The sequence below is a fragment of the Vigna radiata genome, chromosome 5, assembly GCF_000741045.1.
Source record: "Vigna radiata var. radiata cultivar VC1973A chromosome 5, Vradiata_ver6, whole genome shotgun sequence".
Taxonomy (NCBI): Eukaryota; Viridiplantae; Streptophyta; class Magnoliopsida; order Fabales; family Fabaceae; genus Vigna; species Vigna radiata.
Genome location: NC_028355.1, coordinates 13,091,814 through 13,113,554, shown reverse-complemented (window position 1 = coordinate 13,113,554; position 21,741 = coordinate 13,091,814). Strand labels below are relative to the sequence as shown.

Here is a 21,741-nt window from a genome sequence, read left to right as displayed (position 1 = left end):
TCATGAGAAATTCAAATTCTCATCTCATGAGAAATTCAAATTCTCATCTCGTGAGAAATTCAAATTCTCATCTCATTAATTCAAATTCTCATGAGAAATTCATATTCTCATGACATGATAAATGCAAATTCTCATCTTATGTTAAGTTGTTTCTCTGCGTCTTCATCTTCACAAAACTTTTCAAATCACGAGATATGTTTTCCTTTCCACGATCACTTCTAAGTACTTTTATCTATTTTTCACATTGCTTCTCAACAAGGGCCTTGCAATTCTTGAATACTCTTAAGAGTTCTAACTTTGCCTTTAAGAAATAGACTCTCGTAGAGAAGTCATCAATGAGAAGGAGGAAATACATGTTATTGTGATGTAAAGGTGTCCTTATCGGTCTACAAACATTAGTATGGATCAACTCTAAAGTCTTTTGCTCTCATCAATGTTGTTTGCCGAGAAAACATCATTCGCATGATTCATTATTCTCCTTCAAGCATAGAAGATCTCTCATCATGTTTTTNTTATATAGAAGCTTTGAGGCATGTGTGTTGAAGTAGCCAAATCTCCAATGTCAAAGCCATAAGTCATCAACTTTTGCCTTCAAGACAATATTAGTTCCAAGTTTGAAGCTTATAGGAAATCTTCTATTTATATTCTCCAATTTTTACTTGACCAATTTATAATTTTATGTTGTCATAAATTTTTTATGTATCTTTCTGAAAGTAAAGAGAATATATATTCTCATTGTGACGTCGTTTCTCAGCCGAACTTTAACATTGATAGATTTATCAATGTCTTTTAAGATGCTTTGATCTTTAACCTTGTGATTATTTCATCCACTATCAAAGTACCAACTTCCTTCTCTGCTAAGAGATTCTTGATTAGCATATAATAAGTCTTGCTTCTGATTATGTTCTTCCACAAAGTTGTCTTGATACTCATTTTTATTAAGATAATACTTCTCCACGTGGCCAAATTTCAAACTAACTAAAACCCTACTTAGAGACCAAAATCCAATTCTACACAATTCATCTCATAATTGAGAAACTTAGGAGTCTGAACAAGTCCAAAGTGACTCAATAATAAATCCCAAACCCTCTACTTTACCTTAGACCTTCTAATTATAAAACTCACTACTCAAAACCTCAAAAATACATCTAAAAGTCATTAAAACACAATCCTATTATCTAACATGCATGTCTAGACCATTCTGATATTCACTCACCATTCAAACAAGTCTCAAATGACAGTACCATAGATCCCTATCACCCATTTCTCCCTTTTTACCATTGCTTCTAAAAGTCACTTATCAACATCTCTCCTTTTGACCAATATGATCCATAATTCTGCTAATTCATATCTCCTTAACATTTCAACCAAAATAACACCACTAACTTTACAACAACAACATTCACAAGGTTACATCCAATCTAAAGCAAAGTCATGCCATAATTCCAAGCAATCATATTATAAATTAAATCATCAAACACAATGAGCACTAGAATAGATATCTCAATTATGTCTAAATCATCTTATCATCCACAATACCACAAATCATGTTTGTAAATTAAATTATAAGAAGGTTTAATCTCACCAGAAGTTCCTATTTTTGTCCAAAATCTTAAATAGGTCCCTTTTCTTTTTGGCGTATCAATTAGGTTCCTATTATTGTAAATTTGATTCAATTAGAGGTCTGTCGTCAAATTCACCTGACGACCGTTTAATATTTGGTTACGCGCATGCACAGTTAAATGAGTAATGACATGTGGCATTTTTTATTGAGTTTTGTTTTAAAAAAATTTTAAAGAGAGAAGTGATATCAGATTAAGGGAAGGGCAAAGGTGGAAAGATTAACAAATTTAAGGGTTGTCAACTTTATTATTAAGATATACAACTGAAATGCAAAAAAAAAAAAACAAATTGGGAGTTCTTATGATTAGGGTTCGTTTGAAGGGGGAAAATTGCATTCTTTGTTCGATTCGAAGAGATGGATAATGAATTGCAGAAGTCGCATTCTTTTTCATCTTCGACATGCAATGGGTGTGGCGGAATGAGAACTATAATGTCGTTTTTCGTGGTGGTGGAGTATCTACGATTGACGGTGTATCACCCCTTTGCCTGTGTGGAGAGAAAACGGTGGTAAGAACAGCTCGAACTGCTAAGAATAGAGGGAAGAAATTTTGGGGTTGCCCTAAGTACAAGGTAAAAGAACGTTGATGAGTAGTGTTTTGTTTGAGTAGAAAGTCATTTAAATTGTTTTTTTTCTGCAGAATGGACATGAAGGTGGTTGTAATTTCTTCAAATGGTGTTGTGACGATGGTAGTGAGAAAAGCTATACGAATGTGAATTTGGAAGAAAAGCATGAGTGTTTGTCAAAGACAAGAGAAATGAGAGGTGGAACGAAGATGATGAGTGATTTGCATAAATGGATGAAGGTGTTGATTGGGCTGGGTTTTTTTTATTTGTATACTTAATGTTATTGTTATTTCAATATGGATGCTAAATCCATAATGTAGTAGTGTTGGTGGTTTTGTTAGGATGGTACTGATTATGTATTTGACTATGTGAAGGAATGAAATTGTGTACTGTTTGAGCGACAATTTTGTGTACTGCCCTATTGATTTGAATCTGAAGTAGTTATTTTTATACAGAACATAATGTGGCTATAAAAGTATGAGAAATGGAAAGATAAATCATTTTAAAGGTTAAATGTCTGTCATAATTACTATTAAATATCAGAGCATAATGCTTTTCTCTACTACATCAAATATTTGAATCCCAATTTGATTTATTAATCCGTGAAGAATGATCCACTGAATGTGGTGCTTTGGAATAACAAAAAGAAAAGTTGGTATTGAAAGTAGAAACAACTTGTGCAGAGTTAATGGAATACCGAAAGGGGCCCAACATTATTCAAGTGATGCTTATCTCTTACTATTGCATTGGAAAACTCAAGGTTCCATGTGTGTGAGTAATAACTCATATTTGTACTGACATTTATAACCTTGTTGAATTTTCTTAGTAATCCTTGTTTTCTTTGAATCACAAAGCTTTGAATCAGATGTATGGAATGCAACCTCTGAAGTCTAAAGCTTTCAAAAAGCACTGGTAGACAATTAGTCAAAAAAGAGCTGAAGATGTCTATAGCTTGTAGTAGTATAATTTCTATATAAGACTTCCCGATATTAACTTTGTAAAAAGACCATAGAGATTCAACTTTCTGAGCTTCCTTATTGTTCCGTATTGTAGTTTCCCAACTATAAAAGCAAAGACAATAAAGCACAAACACTAACCTTCCTTCAGATTAACCTCCACTCACCACGTGTTTCAACCTCGCACTTTCAACAACAGAAGGACCCACACCTCACCTCGTGCTTCAACTTCTTCCACCAACTCGCACATGCACCCTAACGCTTCGAAGACGATGTTGTTCACCAAGGAACCCTGTCGCTTGCAATCGAACAAAGAACGCAATTTCCCCTTCAAAGGAACCCTGATAATAGCAACCCTAACAATGAACGCGATTTCCCCCAATTTTTTTCCCTAATTAAAGGTGACAACCCTTAAAATTTTTAATCTTTCCACCTTTGTCCTTCCCTCAATCCGATATCACCTTTGCTCTTTAAAAAAAACTCAATAAAAATGCCACATGTCATTACTCGTTCAACTGTGCAGGCCACGTAACCAAATATTAAACTGTCGTTAGGTGAATTTGACGACATGCCTCTAATTGAATGAAATTTACAATAATAGAAACCCAATTGATATGCCAAAAAGAAAAGGGACCTATTTAAGATTTTGGACAAAAATAGGGACTTCTGGTGAGATTAAACCTTATAAGAATAAACACTAGTTTCCCTTACCTGACAGAAGATCAAACCACTCTAGAAAACTTAAAACAGTTTCAACACGCACGAAGCTTTATCTGCTCTACGAACAATAAAAAGATTATCAGGATACACCGTTAGAACTACTAATCAACAAAGACTTAAATTGGAAACTCAAAGGACACATGCAAGCTGAGCAAGACCCACATGCAATAGATAAAGAAAGGACCAGAGAAAAATGGAACGAAACTTAACTTACTGAAACAGAAAAATAGATCAGTCTGAAGTAAATAGCTCACTGCCAAGATCACTCATATGATCTCAATTCTTCAATCAAATGAACAAAGAAGAAGAACTCTTAAAAAGAAATCCGAGAACTCTAGAAAAATAGTTTACAAAAAAATTATATATTTTAAAATTATATGAAACTCATAGTAAAATTATTTATAATAAAACAATTTAATATTAAAATAAACCTATTCACATTGTAATTTCATTGATTTTTAATCATAATAATTATTTGAAACCCCTATTAGCAATAATTTTGTTGACCAATATTGTTTAATTGTTTACACTAATATAAATATTTTTAATATCAAATTTTACTTATTTAAAAGTTTTCTGTGACCTTAATTTTTTTTAAAACTACCCTACAATAAGATGTACAGATAAGCCATCATAAAATAAATAGTCTCTAAATAGGCTACTAATTAACTTGAATGTCCAAAGAAATCAATAGATTAGTATAACTATAAATGAAACTAAAAAAGAAAACATGTATAAAAAGCCTGGTTCATATATCCAATGGTCAAGAAAATTAGAATAAAAAAACTTCAATTCGATATTGCATTTGCAGAAGTGAGTTTTTAGCATTTGATAACAATAATTAATTTCTTTCCCAAATATTGATTATAAAATTATCCATAAATAGTAAATATTCTTTTCAATAAATTTATGTTTTATCATTGCATAATCAACCTTATATACTTACATTTATATATTTTTGTGTGCACTTATCTTTTTGCATCTATTTTATGTTTGGGCTTCATTATTTATCCAAAGGCCCAAGTCGAAAAAGAAAAACAAGTAGGGCCTCAAGCACTACTACAATTCTTCATAGAGCGTTGCTCCTTGCATCCCACATATTGCTTCCAGTACCTTCCCATTCCTATTTTGTTCCCTAGTAAAATTTAATTTTTAGAGTAAATATTTTTCTAATTCTACCCACTCTATTAATAACCTAATAATAGTCCTCCTATATGAATGGATGCAGCGGAAAGCAAACAGACTCTTCTTCCTCTTTACCTCAGACTTTTTCTTTGTGTGCTCTGAGAGTGTGGTGGTTTGTGTTGTGAGTGTGGTGGTGGTGTGAGTGTGTTTTGCAATGTGCTTAATGGGAGGTTACAAGTTCGTGGTGGTGCAAGAAACTCATCTAGCAACAAAGATATTGGTTTTTGTGATAATGATTAAAGGTACAATGGGAAAAGTAGTAAAGGTACAGTGCATATTCGTTTCAAAACCCATATGCTTAATAAATCCTATAAAAATATATTAATCTTGAAACGGATGTGGTCATCCGTAAGCGGATGTCAACATCCATAAGGTAAATTTATCATAGAAAGTTATACTTTTGAAAACTATTTAATATAGTAATTTATGATTAGTTAATATTTGAATAAATATGAGTGGTAGTAAGATTTTGATGGAAGGAAAATAAGAAATATGAATGATAGTGATGATTGGGTTGCAGAGGTCATAGCCTCTGGCCTTGCACTAACCGGAGAGGTGGGGGACAGGGGACTTGTGGTTGAGTGAAACAGAAAAGGTATTAGGATAAGTAAAATGTAAAAGTAAAAAAGGATAAGTTTGGAATTTAAGAAATATTGAAGAAATGGTGGGAGAAAATGGAGAGGTGGAAGGAGTACTTCTCTTCTCCATAATAAGTTTGTAATTTAACAGAATCGTCATTTTAATGTACAAATATAGTGTAAATATTTTTATAAAAATAGTCAGAAAAAAAAATATTGTTTATTTTAAAAATTGCATTTAGCATTTTTTTATTAACAGTAGTAAAATTTGTGTGCACACATAAATTAAATCATTTTAACAATTGAAAGTCACGCTGCTGGTATTTTTGAATAAAAATATCAATTTTGATATTTTTTTATTGGAAAGGGTTTTATAAAAAGTTAATATAATTTCCAAAATAATTGTCTAAAAAGTTAATATTTTAAAATTATATAAGTTAATAAAATTGGTAATGCATTTTAACATTTGATATAAATAAACTTTTTAAAAGTTCAAATTGTTAGAACAGTTTCAAAATATTTAAATAATATTTAATGATTAGATAAATTCCTCAATAAAATACATATTTTAAAAAATTTGAATAATAACAAAATATAGAAAATATTTAAAGAATAACTTATAAAAGTGTTATAGAAATTGCATTTTAAAACTTGAGCAATGTATCTAGACGCCTTTATAGAACATAATTTGTTTATTAAAATTACTACAACCATGGAATTGGTTGTCAGGTGTCAGTTTCAGGCTTCATATAAATGGACCCGCCATAAATTTTGGGGTGCTTAGTACTTACCTGGCCTAAGTCGATACGACCTCGTTTAGATGTGTTCTTCTGTTCTGCAATTGTCACCCAACCACATTCCATTTTTTGGTCTTTCTTCTCGATTTGCCTGAGAAATTCGCCAAGGAACCTGGCTCCGCTGCCACATTCATCCATGGCTTCTGGTTCTGGTACACTTGGATTTTCTCTTCCCACACAATTAATTATTCCTATTTATCAATTTTGTAATATCCATTGTTGTCGGGTATTTTCTTAATTTTGGTATGTGTTTTCGAAATTTTGGTCAATTGAGAATTAAGGATTGTCTATTCAGCTGAACAATGGAGTTCATTTCCTGTGACGAGATTGGTTCTTTTATGATCAAACTCTGAGTGTTTATTTGTGTTTTCCTTCTTGTACAGATTTTGCTTTGGCGGTTTCCTCTGAACTCGAGTCGGTTCTGAGGATGAAGACAGTTGACTATTTTATTACGAGGAGGCCATGGCTTGGTATGTTCCAGGCTGTTACAATGTTGACATTTGTTTGTTCTGTATAACTGGGTGGTCTAGTTCACCTATTTTTGTTGTTATGCATTTTGTTCCAGATCTTTATGGAGTTAATGTTAGACCTGTTGCGCCATTTGGGAGTGCAAGTAGGAGACCTTACGTGGATCCTGCACTTATACATCGCTCATTACCTGATGAGCTGCTTTTTGAAGTATTTCACGTCATCAACTTTTATATTTTTTATCACTGATTTAATGATGGTTCTTGATGGTGGAAGTTTTTTATGTGAAAGTGGCAATGGGACTAGTTACTATCTGATGTATGCTACTACTTCAGATCAGTCGTGTCTGGTCTAAATGTTTGATGTGGAATAGTTTGGTCATGTTTACGAACTCATTCTTTGCTCACTTTCTTTCTCTCTCACGTGCACACTCTCTCTCTCTCTCAAAAATACCACTTTTGAAAACTAACTTGATAGTAGATTTGCCTTGTCGATGGTCAGCTTTGAGCTCAGGAACTGTACTTAAAATAAGAACTAGAATATCAGTGACGTAATTCTTTCACTTGTTTGAAGCATCTATGAAAACTGTTTGCCTTTCTATCCGATTTTTGATTAAATTATACGCATGGAAATTCATATTCTAAAAGTCTATCGTTGTCTACAAGAAAAGCTGAGATTTTTACTGAATATATTTTATAGGTCTTTACTCGAATGACTCCATATGACTTGGGGAGGGCAGCCTGTGTGTGTCGAAAATGGAAGTACACAATTCGTAATCCTGTATTTTGGCGCAATGCATGCTTAAAGGCTTGGCAGGTAAACTCAAAAGAAGGTTTTTGACTATAGAACTCCCATTGCTTAAAAATCACATTTCTGATTATGGAGTCCCTTTTATGAAGCTATCTGGGATTGTTGAAAACTATAAGATACTTCAATCAAAATATTATGGATCATGGCGGAAAATGTGGCTGTTACGACCAAGGTTGCGGACTGATGGTAAGAAAAACTGATTTTATTGCATAACTTTATTTTCTGCTCCTCATATTGACTGGCAATGGTGTGTGATGGTTATAGCTTTTTATTCTCATTATTAGAAATGGACTTAGCCTAACTTAGCCCTAAAGCTATTCTAGAAAGGAAGGATTGTCCGAGCACTTTTAGGAGCATTTTGGCCATATTCTTTTTCCCTAATCAATGTTTGACATCTTAACTCTCCTTCCTTTCCTAATACGAAGATTTGGAGCATAAAGTTCACACTAGCACAGTTTGCAAGTAACCCAACATTTAGACTTGATAGACTATGGTTTTATATTGGAAATGGACTGGAAACCCAAAAGCTAAGTCGGGGTAGAGGATTACTCTAACCTTATCAGGACTATCCTGACATATTCCTGATCAATGTGGGACATCTTAGCATTCACATTTATTACCCTCCCCTCCTGCACAACCAAAGATCAAAAAATAGAAGAAGAAAAATAAGAAAATGAACTTTAAATTCAAGCTATAACAAAACTTACTCTATTTTCCTATCCCTTTTATGTTACATTTTAACTTAGGTCCGTTGTCTTACTATGCTTTCATGACTCAGGTCTTTATGTGAGTAGAAATACCTATATTCGAGCTGGAGTTGCTGAGTGGAAAATCACTAATCCCGTACATGTGGTATGCATCAATATCTACTTGTATTGCTGAGCAATAGACATTTTTTATCTTTTTCCTTTTAAAATATTTGTTACTGTGTCATTAAATAGCATGTTGTTAACTGGGTTTTTGTCAACTTTTTTTCAATATCTTATTTTGGGGAATAAGATGCTTGTAGTAGACTGTTATTGATAGACCCTGGTTAGTTTACAGGAGGAGGGAGAGAGTTAGGTGACTTAACTGTCTTAACGGTTAGGTAGTTATTAGTAAGGAGCGGGAAAAGCTGGTATTATAAATATCCTCTGTTTAGCAAAGGATGGGGACTTTTGGTGATTGTAAGATACAAAAGGGGTTCTTGGAACTCTTTTGAGAGGGGTTATGCTCTCGTGAAATTCATTGTACATTGTGATTACTTGTGAATATACAAAATTCTTTCATTCTTTCTGGTGTCCTGTGTGTGTGAGAGTGCACTGTGGTTGGGTTTCCTAATTAGAAACCTATCAGTTATTTTACAAGTATCAGAAGGTATTTATTTTCTTTTTTAATTCTCAGTTCATACATTTTCATTAATAACTACAGAAGTGTTACTATGTTTCCATTCCATATCCTGTTTTCAAGTTCTTTCACTAAGACTTGAAGACAATAAAAAAAAGGAATACAAGATGACATTTTTTTCCATTATAAATGAAAACTTATTAACTGAAATAAAGACAGAAACCAAACCGAACCAAACAGCTAGCCCTTACCTTAGTATTCCTTACTTAGAAATCCAGCATCATCAGTTTATAGTGTTAAGTGATTTTTAAGAGTTAGAAACCCTTGTTACTCGTAACCGTAAAATTGTATCTGAATTTATAAATCCTATACAAAATGGAATCCTAGCATTTTCATGTGATGAACCTTGTTCTGTAAGATCTTTACGATAATATACTTGATAAGTCTATGAACCTGCAAATCACACCTTTTGATCTCCTGTCCGGATAACCTCAAAAACTAGATGGATAGCTGCTAGCCCTTCTTGTTGTCCCTCTAGATTTAAGACTTTAAGAAAGATATTTGTCTTGGTCACAAATTCAAGCGGCAAGTAAATCACTTTCTAATTTCAGTTTCTATTGGTGATTGACATATGATAATTCCCATTGATGAAATTGTATTGTTGTAACCCACAACGTTTCAGTCAGAGCCTCTTGAGAGTGTGAAAAACCTGAGTGTAGGGGTGCGCCTTTGGGTATTATTTCTAGTCTCCTTGGTACTATGGCCGTTTAGCACTGTAGTATATAATAGGATATTTCTACTTATAAACCATTATAATTGTTGGAGAAGGCTGGTGAGTGTATTGTTATCCTTGGTTGGTATGATGGAATGCTTTTGAAGTTTGTATTGTCCTTTTAGTTTCATCCAGACTACAGGAGGGTTTTAATGTAAAATTTGATTACTTTCCCCCGGTAGGTGTGTTCTATGCATTTGTTTTATGCAATGGAGGTTTCTTGATCTGAATATATAGGATATTCCTTGATACCTCTTTTTCACTTGAAAAATTTAATTTAGAAAGAAGAAATAATTGTTTGTTTTGGCAGCAAGCCATTGCATCTAGGATGATTCCCTGAACCATTTAAAAGTGTATAAGAATGTGGCTTCTATATATATCGATCCTCAAGTTTCGGTGTATGAGAGACATTGTAAAAGCAAGTTGTGCAAAAATCTTATTTAGTTTTTCATTTATTTACCTATTTAATTTTTGCATGTAAATTTTCACTATGTTCTGCAGGTCTGCTATTTTCGGTACATGAGATTTTTTCCATCTGGGCGATTCCTTTACAAGGTTATATAATTCAGTAATGACTGAATCCATTTAATGTATATTTTCTTCTACCTGATTGTTGGGAAAGTTTTTTTATTTTTTAATTTTTTTTATGTAGAATTCATCAATGAAGATCAAGGATGTGGTGAAGTGTATGAATTTTCGATCATCTAAAGCAGACTGTGTTTTTGGTGGCCACTACACATTGTCAGATGACAAGGTTATATTCTTATGTTTCTTAAATTATATAATTGATTTTTTCCTGATACATCTGCCTCTCCTTTAATCCTCATTGCTTAAAGATCTGAGTAGACATTCTCTTTTTGGAAATTTATTGCATAAATTAGTATTTATGTTTCTTTTTATGGATTTTGAGGCATTGGCAATTGATATTATCATGGCAGGTTGAAGCTGCAGTCTTATATCCAGGCATGCGGCCTACTGTTTTGAGGATACGCTTAAGGTATTTGATGAGTTTGCCTGATTAGCATACATGTCTTGTTGAACAGTAAAGCTAACATCAAGAACCAGAAATTAAATCTTTCCCGTTCCCTATCTTGTTAGGTTGGGATTTGATGGGCCATTTATACTCTAGCAATTTTAGAAAATAGATCAAATATTCGTCTAGATCATCTTCAACCAGTGTAATAAGTTAAAGTTAAAGGTTGTTTTGATTTGGAGTTCACTGATCCAATGGATGCCTCAAGAAATTTCTCTTCCTTCTCCCATGCCAAGGAAGCAGAATATCCTTTTCAGCATGGACCATAGAATAAGGAGGCATAGTTGTTTATCTTGTAGGGAAGGATATTTTATACATGGGTTCAAGTAAGCCCAAATCCGAACCATTCTATTTGTCACCTGTCTTAAGTAAATTTAACTTGGTTCAATGACATATGACGTGCTAATCATTGGTCAGTGTTATTGACTTTTGAGCAACATAATGGACAATAAAATGGGATACTAGAAAAGAGGCAATAGAGAAAACCTAGTCATACAATTGATTAGTAATTAAATATTGGCTGATGTTAATCCAAAATTGGAGTTAATTGAACGTTGCTTTTAGCAAGGAAATTAAATTCCCCTTCACAATGGTATTGGAGTCTTAGTCCTTTGTTGGGCCACCTTTATGTAATTGCCGCACTCCTAGCTAGTACCCTATGCGTGTTGAAAGACCACCTTAATTAACTAGTCTTAGTTGTGGCCTTTCTAGGCTTGCATTAATTTTAGCCTCAAGAGTGATGGTTCAGTTTCACATCAACTAGAGATATGATTTAAATAGAGCTTATAAAACTTGGATAGTTCTCATTTTACAAGTTGATGTTGTGGGATTATGTTAAATTCTAAACTCATTTTTTGAGTTCTTATCTCACTTGGTGAGGATGGCTACATCGATCACCAAGAAACAAAAAGGAATGTGTTTTTATCACTACCAATAAAATAGAAGAGATAATGTAACATCAAGTGAGTGGGGATCTAGTTGCTCCAAGAGTAAGTGATACCACGTAATTTTTATTGGACGATGAATTTCATTATTCTCCAAATAGATTAAATGTTTCCATTAAGTACATTATATTTGCAAAGTACCATGCAATGTAAAAGCTACCTTCTAATTCATCTTACGAATATATTTTAGCATATAATATATTTTTAAAATAAAAGTCATTGTTAACTATGAAATTACATACCGGTGAAGTATTTATCTAAAATTTGGTATGACTTGTCATCAAAAAATGATATCACGATTTAGTAATTAGATCTGTTAGATTTTGGAGAAGTTATAAAATGGTACAAGTGCCTTCATACTTCTACAATAGGTGAATTCTTTCCGATGTAAGATAATTAATCCTCAACTTATTTAAACCATATGAGAGTTGGAATAAAATTATCAATCCAAAATATAATCAGAATTGGTCTTTATGTTACATCACTTTGAAATGTCCCCCAGGCTCTTGAAAGTTGTTGAAGATCGTTGGTTTTAACCGTTCTATACTGAAAAGCAGAATATAGAAACGGAAAAGAAGTTTTGTAACATGTAAAACTTGCTTGGATTTTGATAAAGAGGAATTATGCCAATTTCTTTATTCTTATTCTTTTGAAATTAATCTTTACTGAAAGTATGAATTGGACTTTCCTTTTGCAATATGCTTCTGTTGCGTACGGTATAGGATTAGGGGAACTACAGCAGGGGCTAACAATCGGATGGATTTGATGTCACTCGTAACTAGTGGTGTAAACAGTAGTGAGGCAAGTGTACCTGAGGAGGACATTCTTGGAGTTGTTGAAGGATGGCAGGATGACGAAACACACAACCCAGATGTACCAGCTGTCTCACATAAGAGGGGCATGACCCCCTTTGTCTTTGTACCGTTTGAAGAGGTACATTTTTCTCTCACGTCATCCTCTTTACTTATAGGCCTGCAGATACTAAATTGATTAATAAACATTTTAATGATCCCTGGATTTAGTGACAATTACATATTGATTTTTTTTTTCTAATATTGCCGCAAACGTTGTAATATTTTTAATAAAGCGATAAAGTTCAAAGTTCATTCATTTTGTATTTTAGTCAATCGAGTAGGAAGTTACTGTAATGGAAGTTTCGTAGCTTAACATTGTTGAGAAAGATGAAAATGTGGTTAGGAGCATCTATTAGCTACTAGCATATATGTAGGTGGTATTGGATGGCATTAATATTACTCATACTTGTTTCTCGTATTTTTAAAATTATTTTCGCTCTTGTTTATCGAGGAGCATGTTGACATTAAGGCTTATTGTATCACAAGAAAAGCCAAATATTAATTATCAAAAGAGATTATTTGGCTTATTGTTTCACATGGTCGAATCACACATCTTTCTGAAATTTGAATACTCCTTATTTTCCCCCCTTATATGCAGGTGGAGACATCTGTTTTGAATCTTCCGGTGGAGAAAATGGATTATTTTGTGCCTGGTTGAATTGTTAGGATGCCTCAGAATAGAATTGGCTCATTTGTATATAATACACAACTTGAAGTCACTAAATTTGTATATTTGTATCTATGTGTAGCAGTGTCGTGATGAGATTGATTTGGTTCGTTTTGCAGAATCATCCCTTTATTTATGCACCTGCATAACGGGAATAATTGTTGTTTTTAGCAAATCATGGATTCGGTTGTTGAAAATATGTTGTTATAAAACTATAAATAAATTGTGTAAGACGTGTTGGTAGAGGAATTGGTGATAAATTAGAAGTGTAAAGCCCCGTCATTACTGCTTGTCTGGGTTTGGGAAGACTTGCTGCCATGGGAACATGAAGTGCAAAGGAAATACACATAACAGTGACAAGGCAGCTACTTCAAAAGGTTAAATGCACGACCCTCTCTAATTCCTGCTATTTATTATTTTTAGGGTTCCTATATGAAAACTCTTTAGCTTAACCTAAATTCAAAATAGGAACAAGTTAATGAAGAAAAGAAAAACATTCATACTAACAGATAAATAATGCCTTCAGGATCACACTTTTGTATTAGACCCCTTGGTCCCTTTACAAGAGAATTTATTTGGTATCCAATTTTGATATTAGAATAAATGCTTTAAAAACACTTTATAAAAAATGTTTACATAACTTTTATTTAGGAGAAACATAATTGAGCACCCAAAAGTCTTTGATAGAATCGAAGAAATAGATAGTGGAAATAAGTAGACGAGAAAAGAAAGTAAAATAACAAATGACTAAAACAATTTAATAGTTCAATCAACCAAATCTTTATTCACCTCTTTCTCCTTTCTGTTTCTTTTTATAAACTACTTTTATGTATGTAACAAAAATGATAAAGTGCGATATGATATAAAGAAATAACAGATAATTGATTAATATGATTGATGCTCTAGAGTAACAGGGTGAGAAAAGTAAAGAGAAAAAAAGTTTAAAAGTGCTTTAATTTAAGGTAGTGCTCGTAATTTGAAACTTGTCAGGGCATATATGACTCGTGTGTTAAAGTGGTAAGTTCTCATCGCTCAAATTGGAAAAGTGGAACAGTCAAAGGTATCTCTTTAAACAATGATTGAGTCCAATTAGTTCATATATAACTCAGACAACAATAGTGATGTAAAAGCTAACAAGAGTAGTGCTGTTCGGACAATGCTCTATTTAGTGTTAGAAATTGAGAATTAGATTAATCCACTAACTGTTGAGATATTGAAGTATTGAATATTTTGTTTTCCTATACTTCATTAATTAAATTGATTATTGCTGGTGCATTTTCGGCATATTAAGCTTTTGAAAAGGCAAATGCTTTCTTCACTTTTAATAAAGTAAAAAAAAAAAAGAGAGAGGAGAGGATGGAAAGAAACATGCTTTAATACCCTTGCTTACAAAGCAAGTATCCACAACTTTTCGTTCCACATATCATGTTTCATAAGAAATAATTGAAAGCAACTAACTCTTTTATGAATAAAAATTTAATAATTTTAGTTATTGAATAATTTTATGGAAATTTTATTAAAGACTTTGAATTTGTTATGTATTTAATGAAACTTATATATAATTAGTAAAATGATAAAATGTGTAAAAGATGTGAGGTGAGGTTTACACCTCACTTATATATTATAATTTGGCCTTATCTTTAGTCGATATGAGACTTCCAACACACTCTCTTCACGTCGAGGTATAAACATCTCATGTGTGATAATAGAAATGGGTGGTCCGACAACGGTGGAATAGAAATGCCCAAGAAATAAGAAATATCGTTAGGATAGACTCTAACCATAGCACTAATACCGTATTAGAAGTGGACTTTAAGCCTAACTCATCCTCACAAAACCGGCTTGTACGATGAAGTTTGCACCTTGCTTATATATATAGTTTGACATTATTTCTAGTCGACATGAGACTTCCAACACAAATTGATGCACGATGACAAAATGATGTATGTATTTTTAAAATTTGAACAAATCAATAAAATTCACCATGTTTTTGGATTATCACTCTTTTGATGCATATAAACTTGCTTTTCCGTCCATCCAGTATAAGATTTTGTAACCATTTTTTTTTCTTGTACATTTGTATCAAAATTAGCGTCATAAAGTTAACTTTTCTATATCTATCATTAGTTTCACATGAATATAACATATTGATAAGTGTGTCATATCTACTATAATAGTATATAAACTCTTCTTAAACCAAAATCACTTTTATATATGACCAGTTTATCCATCAAATATACATTTAGTCTTCATTTTTACCACTTTCATAGTTTCGTCTTATTTATGAATGATTATGTTAGGTAAGACATTAGTGAACAACAACAAATTGTTCAAATTATAAAATAAATAAGCAATGTAAGCAATGCAATTTAAGAATTACTGAAATTAAACAAAAAATAATACTCAATAAAAATGATATTTACTCTTTGTTAAGTATACAACTATGTCTAATAGTAAAATAAAATGTATTAAGAAAAAGTTAAAAGCATATAGCTACTATTATATTAGTAAGACATGCATAAAATAATAATAATATATAGAAAGACGAAAATTAAGTAATTGTACATGTAACTTTGGATAAAGTTACTCTTTTTAATATATTTTAAATTAAATTTGATTGATTAGAAATTTTAAAATATCAATTTACATGTAATTATTCCAATAATATTCAATATTTTTTATATGTGTGTAGTGCAGTCTAAACGAGTTATCTGGCCTGACTCATCAAGGATTAATCAATTATTGAGTCAATTTAACTCAGTTTATTATTAGTAAGTTCAAAAAATTTGAATCCGATTCAATCCATCATGGTTAGTGCGTTAATGTTAATTAACTAACTCACTTAATTTCAATTTTTTTTCTTCAATCCTAAAAAAATAACAGTTTTTTTTTATAAATTGAAATATAAATAAAGTTGAATCCAAATACAATTCAAAATGATGATAAACTCCATATACAATCCAAATAAAAATAAAAAATGCAATAAAGTCCAAAATCATGTTCACTACAAGAAAATCGTTGTTATCTACGACTAAAATCTGTATGTAAGTTCGAAAATCCGTATGTAAAATAGTATTACATACGGATGTAAAATGGTCATAGGTGATGTTGCATAAGAATTTTTTCATATGTAATTACATATTGATTTATCCTTCTATTCGAGCTTGTTTATACTCCAAATTAATCTTATGGAAAACTCCTACCCAAGGGTCCAATCACTAGAAGTATGTCCAAACTCTTACAAAAAGAACTATCTTTAGTGGGTGAAGCAAAGTTTTTCTTCACTTGGACCATCATGGAAGATGAAGAGTAGTATAAGATGTTTAGATCATCTATATTCGGCCAAGTAGAGTATGTTTCATTTTAGACTTGTATTAAGGCCTAATTAATGTGGGATTTTCCCTTGGTTGGATTTCTAATCCATGTGAAAAATATGTATCATGTGTCATGCTTCTATTGGAACATATTTGCTTTTAGTAGTGGTCACATGACACTCTAAAAATGGAGATGATTTTGCTTTATAAGTGGCCACATTTCCTCCCTTCATTGTAGAGGATTTGTGAACATTTGTCCATTCCTTAAAAGGCCTCATTTTCGGCCCAAGTTTGTTAGGTAGGGTTGGTATGCAAAGTTTATGTTTTTAGGATTTTAAAAAGACACCCTTAATCTATAAATAAAGGTATATCATCCCTTATATTCATTTTTTATTTAAAATAATGTTATACTACCTATTTATGGTCATACTACTCTTCTTAATATCAATTTAATCTTTTTCTTGTTAATGTCTTATTTAAATAATTAACGAATAAATTATGTGATTTTTTTTTTGGTTTTTTATTTTATTTAAAAATCAATAAAAGTATGTTTATATGTCAAATCAAACATTGTATCACATGTCATAATCATATTTTATATTTAATTTGTTTTTTTATATTCTTATTTAATTTTAATTTAGTCTCAAATTAAGTAATTTTGTACTTTTATTTAAATTAAAATTAAATTAAATTTTTATATAATTGTTACACTCATATTTTTATTAAATATTTTTAAATTAAGATTAAAGTTAGTCTAAAATTAGAATGAAAATTTAAAAAATAAAAATTAATAACATTAGTTTAAAACTTTAAGATTTTTAGATTTTATCTTTAAAGTTTTAAATCAATAAAGTTAGTCTCATTTTTAAACAAAAATATTTAATAAAAATATATAAAAATTAAATTTAATCATAATTTGAAAAGAAATAAAATTACTTTATTTTTTAAAATATTTAGATTAGATTAAACAAAAATAATAAATATAAAAATTAAATTAAATATAAAAAAATTTAACGTAGAGACATTTTTTAAATTAAGAAAGATTAAAAAATATAAAAGAATACAAATTAACAGGTAACATATAAATTGATGAAAATTAAGATCAAATTAAAAAAAAATATTAAAATTAAATTGAATAAACTCAAAGAAAATACGAATCAAATTAGTATTTAAGTCAAAATTAAATTTTAAATATTTAATTAAAAATATAAAAATTTAAATACAAAATAAATATTTAGTAGAATAAATATTTGTAATAAATATTTAATAAATAAATAAATTAGTTAAAACTTAATTAATTTTTTATTATATGAGTAATATTTCCCGTTTTAATCAACACGTATTCTTGTTTACATGGAATAAATCGTTTTTGTTTTATTTTTAATAAAAAAGTATTTTTAAACAATGTTTATTAGCATAAATTTAGAACTTGCATCGCGGATAAGTTTTGCCGAAAGTATACCACGTATGGTCGATTTTTACTTACTTTATTTCTAAATCAAATTATTCATTTATTCCGTCAGATATTGTTAAAAGAAAACCCAGTAGTTTAATCTGTGTATTAAATTGTCATTTAACGCATTACAATAATGATAATAATAAAATATTCCATATAACATTCAATATATTTTAATGAAATATTACTCAAAATAAGTGCATTCATTAATAAAACTTAATTTCTAGCAAAGACATTCAATGCGACCAGAAAAAGTATTTGATGTTTTCATTTTTGAAGACTTTTTGAGAAGATGTAGAGTCCAACTTTGTTCTGATTGTAGGTTAGGTGTTTGTGAAATTGTGATACCATCCATAAGCTAAATAAGAAAGAAAGACATGGGCGATAAGGTGGAGACGCTTGGGAGATTAGCCCAGTGGAAAATCGACAACTTTGGACTTTGTTCCTACAAAAAATCTGACCCTTTCAAGGTCGGAATCTGGAACTGGTGAGTCTGTGTGTGCGTTTGTCTTTGTGTATTTGAACTGAATGAGTTTGGGTTGAGATTTTCACTTCGAACTTCACCAGGTACTTTTCAATTGTGAGGAATAAGTACTTCTTCATACATCTTTTTCCGGAACCGTCTACGGTTTCTAAGAATCAACCACCGTTTGCTCGATTCATTCTTCGAGTCTCCAATGCTGGCTCATCTCGCAGCTTTCATATTTCCCCTGGTACCAATACTATGCATTAACATCTTTTATGTTCATTGCCTCTTAGCAAACCTTACTTTTTCATTGTAAGTGTTGCGTTTGGCCATTGGTGAAGAATTGGCTAATGTATGAAATTAGGAAAATAAGTTTCATTCACTATTGTGTGACTGTAATTGGGGAATGCTTCCCAAAAGAGAGGGGCGAGTGGTAATAAGTGGTTAATGGGTGCATTGTCCTCTGGTTACTTTTACAAAGATAAATTGCTTAAGTTGTTCGGCAAATTCTCTGATTCTCCCATCAGGGCCAGATTAGTTTAGTAAGGAAGTAGAGTAATTGAGTGATTGACAATTACTACACCATGGTCTTAGGGCTTCAAGGTTATAGGTTATAACTATGTACAGGATCAACAAGAGATAGTTGTTAGTTTTGATTTTCCAAATTTGAGAAGTTTCAACAAAATTGTGTTTTTCTTTTCACAAATTTAACACTTAAAGAAAATTTATGCCCATCCTGTCATGCCCCTTAAATTCAACTCAACCAGAGTTTTCAAATCTCTGTTTATTTATCAGTAAGGCGTTGTTTTCATTTATACCTGAAGTTCTGAGCCTTATGACACGACCTCTTTGTCTTCACCTCTTTATTTGCCAAGAAGAAATGGAGATGATTTCATATCTTGATTTGCATTTTGCAACTCAATTTGGAAATACGAAGCTGAAATTGCAATTACCTGTAGCAGTTTTAAATTTAATATTATATAATGGAATGCTGCAGTTCAAGAAAAGCTGCTCAGGTCACATGATGACTTTGTCTGGCCTGTGGAAACTACTTTTGTTGGTCGCTACATCATTGATGTTGAGTTTCTAGACCTGAAGATAAATGTGAGTTTCTATATATGATTATATTTTATTTTTATATGATATGGAGGTGCTAAATATTATGTATTTTATTTAGGATATATAATTTCCCTTTAACTATTTACCTGTTTAACTGTCTGACATTCTTTTAAACACTTTTTTTCGTGGTTAAGGTTTGGTTTGACACAAATCCCTCTTCACACATAACAATGAGGATCAAACAACATTAGAGAATAGAATATAGCGATAGAACACAAGAATAGCTTGTTTTGACACCTCATACCTGAATCCACGAAACTTTTCATATTTGTTCATGATTTCAAATAACATTACAAGATTTTTGGACTGACCTGAAAAATCCAGTTATGAGTTTTCTAGACAAACTTATGAAACCTTCGATTACCAGTTTTTCTTGACAAATTTGTTAAAACCTTCCCTAGGCTGCTAGTTCTTCTCATATCAAGAACCATATCTTTGAATACAAACATCTCAAGTATATGAAATCGAATATTTGAATTTTTATCCTGGCAGTTAAATTTTTTTTAACTAACAATTGAGAGTATATTAGAAGAAAAATAAGTGTATGGTTAGCACATCTCTATAAATATAACCTGTGACATGAATTTGGTTTGAGTTACTTGCTCAACCAAATTGCACTACCAATGGATTGAATTGTCCCCTGATCATTCTAAAGTAGTTTCAGAATGTTGCTGCTTAACCTATGATCTTTTCTTTCGAACATAGGGAGAAGAAACTAGTTCTGTGTGGCCACCTGATGAAAATGTGCAATCCATCGCATCCCAAAGTAGCAGTATTCGTGGCCTCTCTCGCATGCTTGAAGAGGCTATACATGCAGACCTAACCATCATCACTGCTGATGGCTCATTGAGAGCTCATAAGGCAGTTCTCTCAGCAAGTTCTCCAGTGTTCCAGAGCATGTTTCATCACAACCTGAAGGAAAAAGAGTCTTCTACAATCCATATAGAAGACATGTCACTTGAATCCTGCACGGTTCTTCTTAGTTTCTTGTATGGAACAATCAAGAAAAAAGATTTCTTGAAACACCGGCTTGCATTACTCGGAGCTGCTAATAAATATGACATTGGTGGTCTCAAAGACATCTGTGAGGAAAGCCTTCTGGAAGGTCTTCACTCAAGAAATGTTCTTGACATGCTAAATGAGGCTTGGTTATATCAATTGCTCAAGTTAAAGAAAGGGTGTTTTGTGTTATTATTTGAATTTGGTAAGGTACATGATATGAAGGATGAAATGAATAATTTTTTACAACATGCAGATAGGGAGCTAATGGTTGAGATGTTTCAGGAGTTGCTTTCAGTTTCGAACCCATGTATAAGTTAACTCATGGATCGTGTAAATTCTATATGGATGGCCATAACCATTGTTTGCTCTTTCTACTTTTTATTATGCAATGGTAACTTTTCATAAAACTTAACTGCCTCTGCCTGAAGGCCCAGTGGTTAAAATGGTAAAATGAAAGTATATTTGAGTCAGCGTTTACTAGGTAAGTTAATTAGTATGAATTAGAATGAGTATTTATAATGTTAATTTCGGATGATTTTAGTTTTGCGATCTTCGAACATACATGAAAACTTTCCAATGATATTACTCATTAACTCCTACTTATAATTTTGACACCTATTCTTTCCTTGAATTTTTTATCATTTCAGACAACTATTTTATTTACTAAAATATTCTTACCACTTTTCTTGATAGACAAAAATGTTACTAATAAATACCTCCATTACATTTCTCAATTTACAAAAACACTACTCAGATTATTATTATTATACTATGTAAAGACTGGAAAATAGTAGACTTGTAAGTAAATATGTGTAGCCAGATAATAGGGTCAAGTTTTATTAATAAAATGAATTTTAAAAACGCAATGTTCAAGCTTCAGCCCATTTTCTGAACAAGAGTTTCATCTACTCAAGCTTTTTCTTCTTCTTCTCTACCTTCTCTCCTTTCTTTCTCAATACTGAATCATTGGAATCCTGATTAGGTGGTGTCCTAGTAATCACAACGTAGAAGGCTTTATTTTCAACCGATCAATTTTCTCAATCTGATTGGTGAGTGGTTTCTCCTTTCTTTCGTTCATCTTGGGGTT

General features: G+C 31.6%; 2 protein-coding genes across 2 annotated transcripts; both read left to right on the top strand.

Moving 5' to 3' along the window:
* The first annotated feature begins 6,393 nt into the window (after positions 1 to 6,393).
* On the top strand, positions 6,394 to 13,540 carry LOC106762751 (F-box protein 7). Its single transcript, XM_014646806.2, has 11 exons — positions 6,394 to 6,575; positions 6,807 to 6,893; positions 6,989 to 7,101; positions 7,591 to 7,707; positions 7,791 to 7,887; positions 8,480 to 8,553; positions 10,301 to 10,354; positions 10,452 to 10,553; positions 10,738 to 10,796; positions 12,499 to 12,709; positions 13,229 to 13,540. Exons 1-11 carry the CDS (start codon positions 6,560 to 6,562, stop codon positions 13,286 to 13,288), a joined length of 990 nt encoding a protein of 329 aa, XP_014502292.1. The 5' UTR covers positions 6,394 to 6,559; the 3' UTR covers positions 13,289 to 13,540.
* Positions 13,541 to 18,288: 4,748 nt separating this feature from the next.
* Positions 18,289 to 21,033, top strand: LOC106761151 (BTB/POZ domain-containing protein At1g21780). Its single transcript, XM_014644665.2, has 4 exons — positions 18,289 to 18,554; positions 18,635 to 18,780; positions 19,531 to 19,637; positions 20,358 to 21,033. Exons 1-4 carry the CDS (start codon positions 18,445 to 18,447, stop codon positions 20,970 to 20,972), a joined length of 978 nt encoding a protein of 325 aa, XP_014500151.1. The 5' UTR covers positions 18,289 to 18,444; the 3' UTR covers positions 20,973 to 21,033.
* The last annotated feature ends 708 nt before the right edge of the window (positions 21,034 to 21,741 follow it).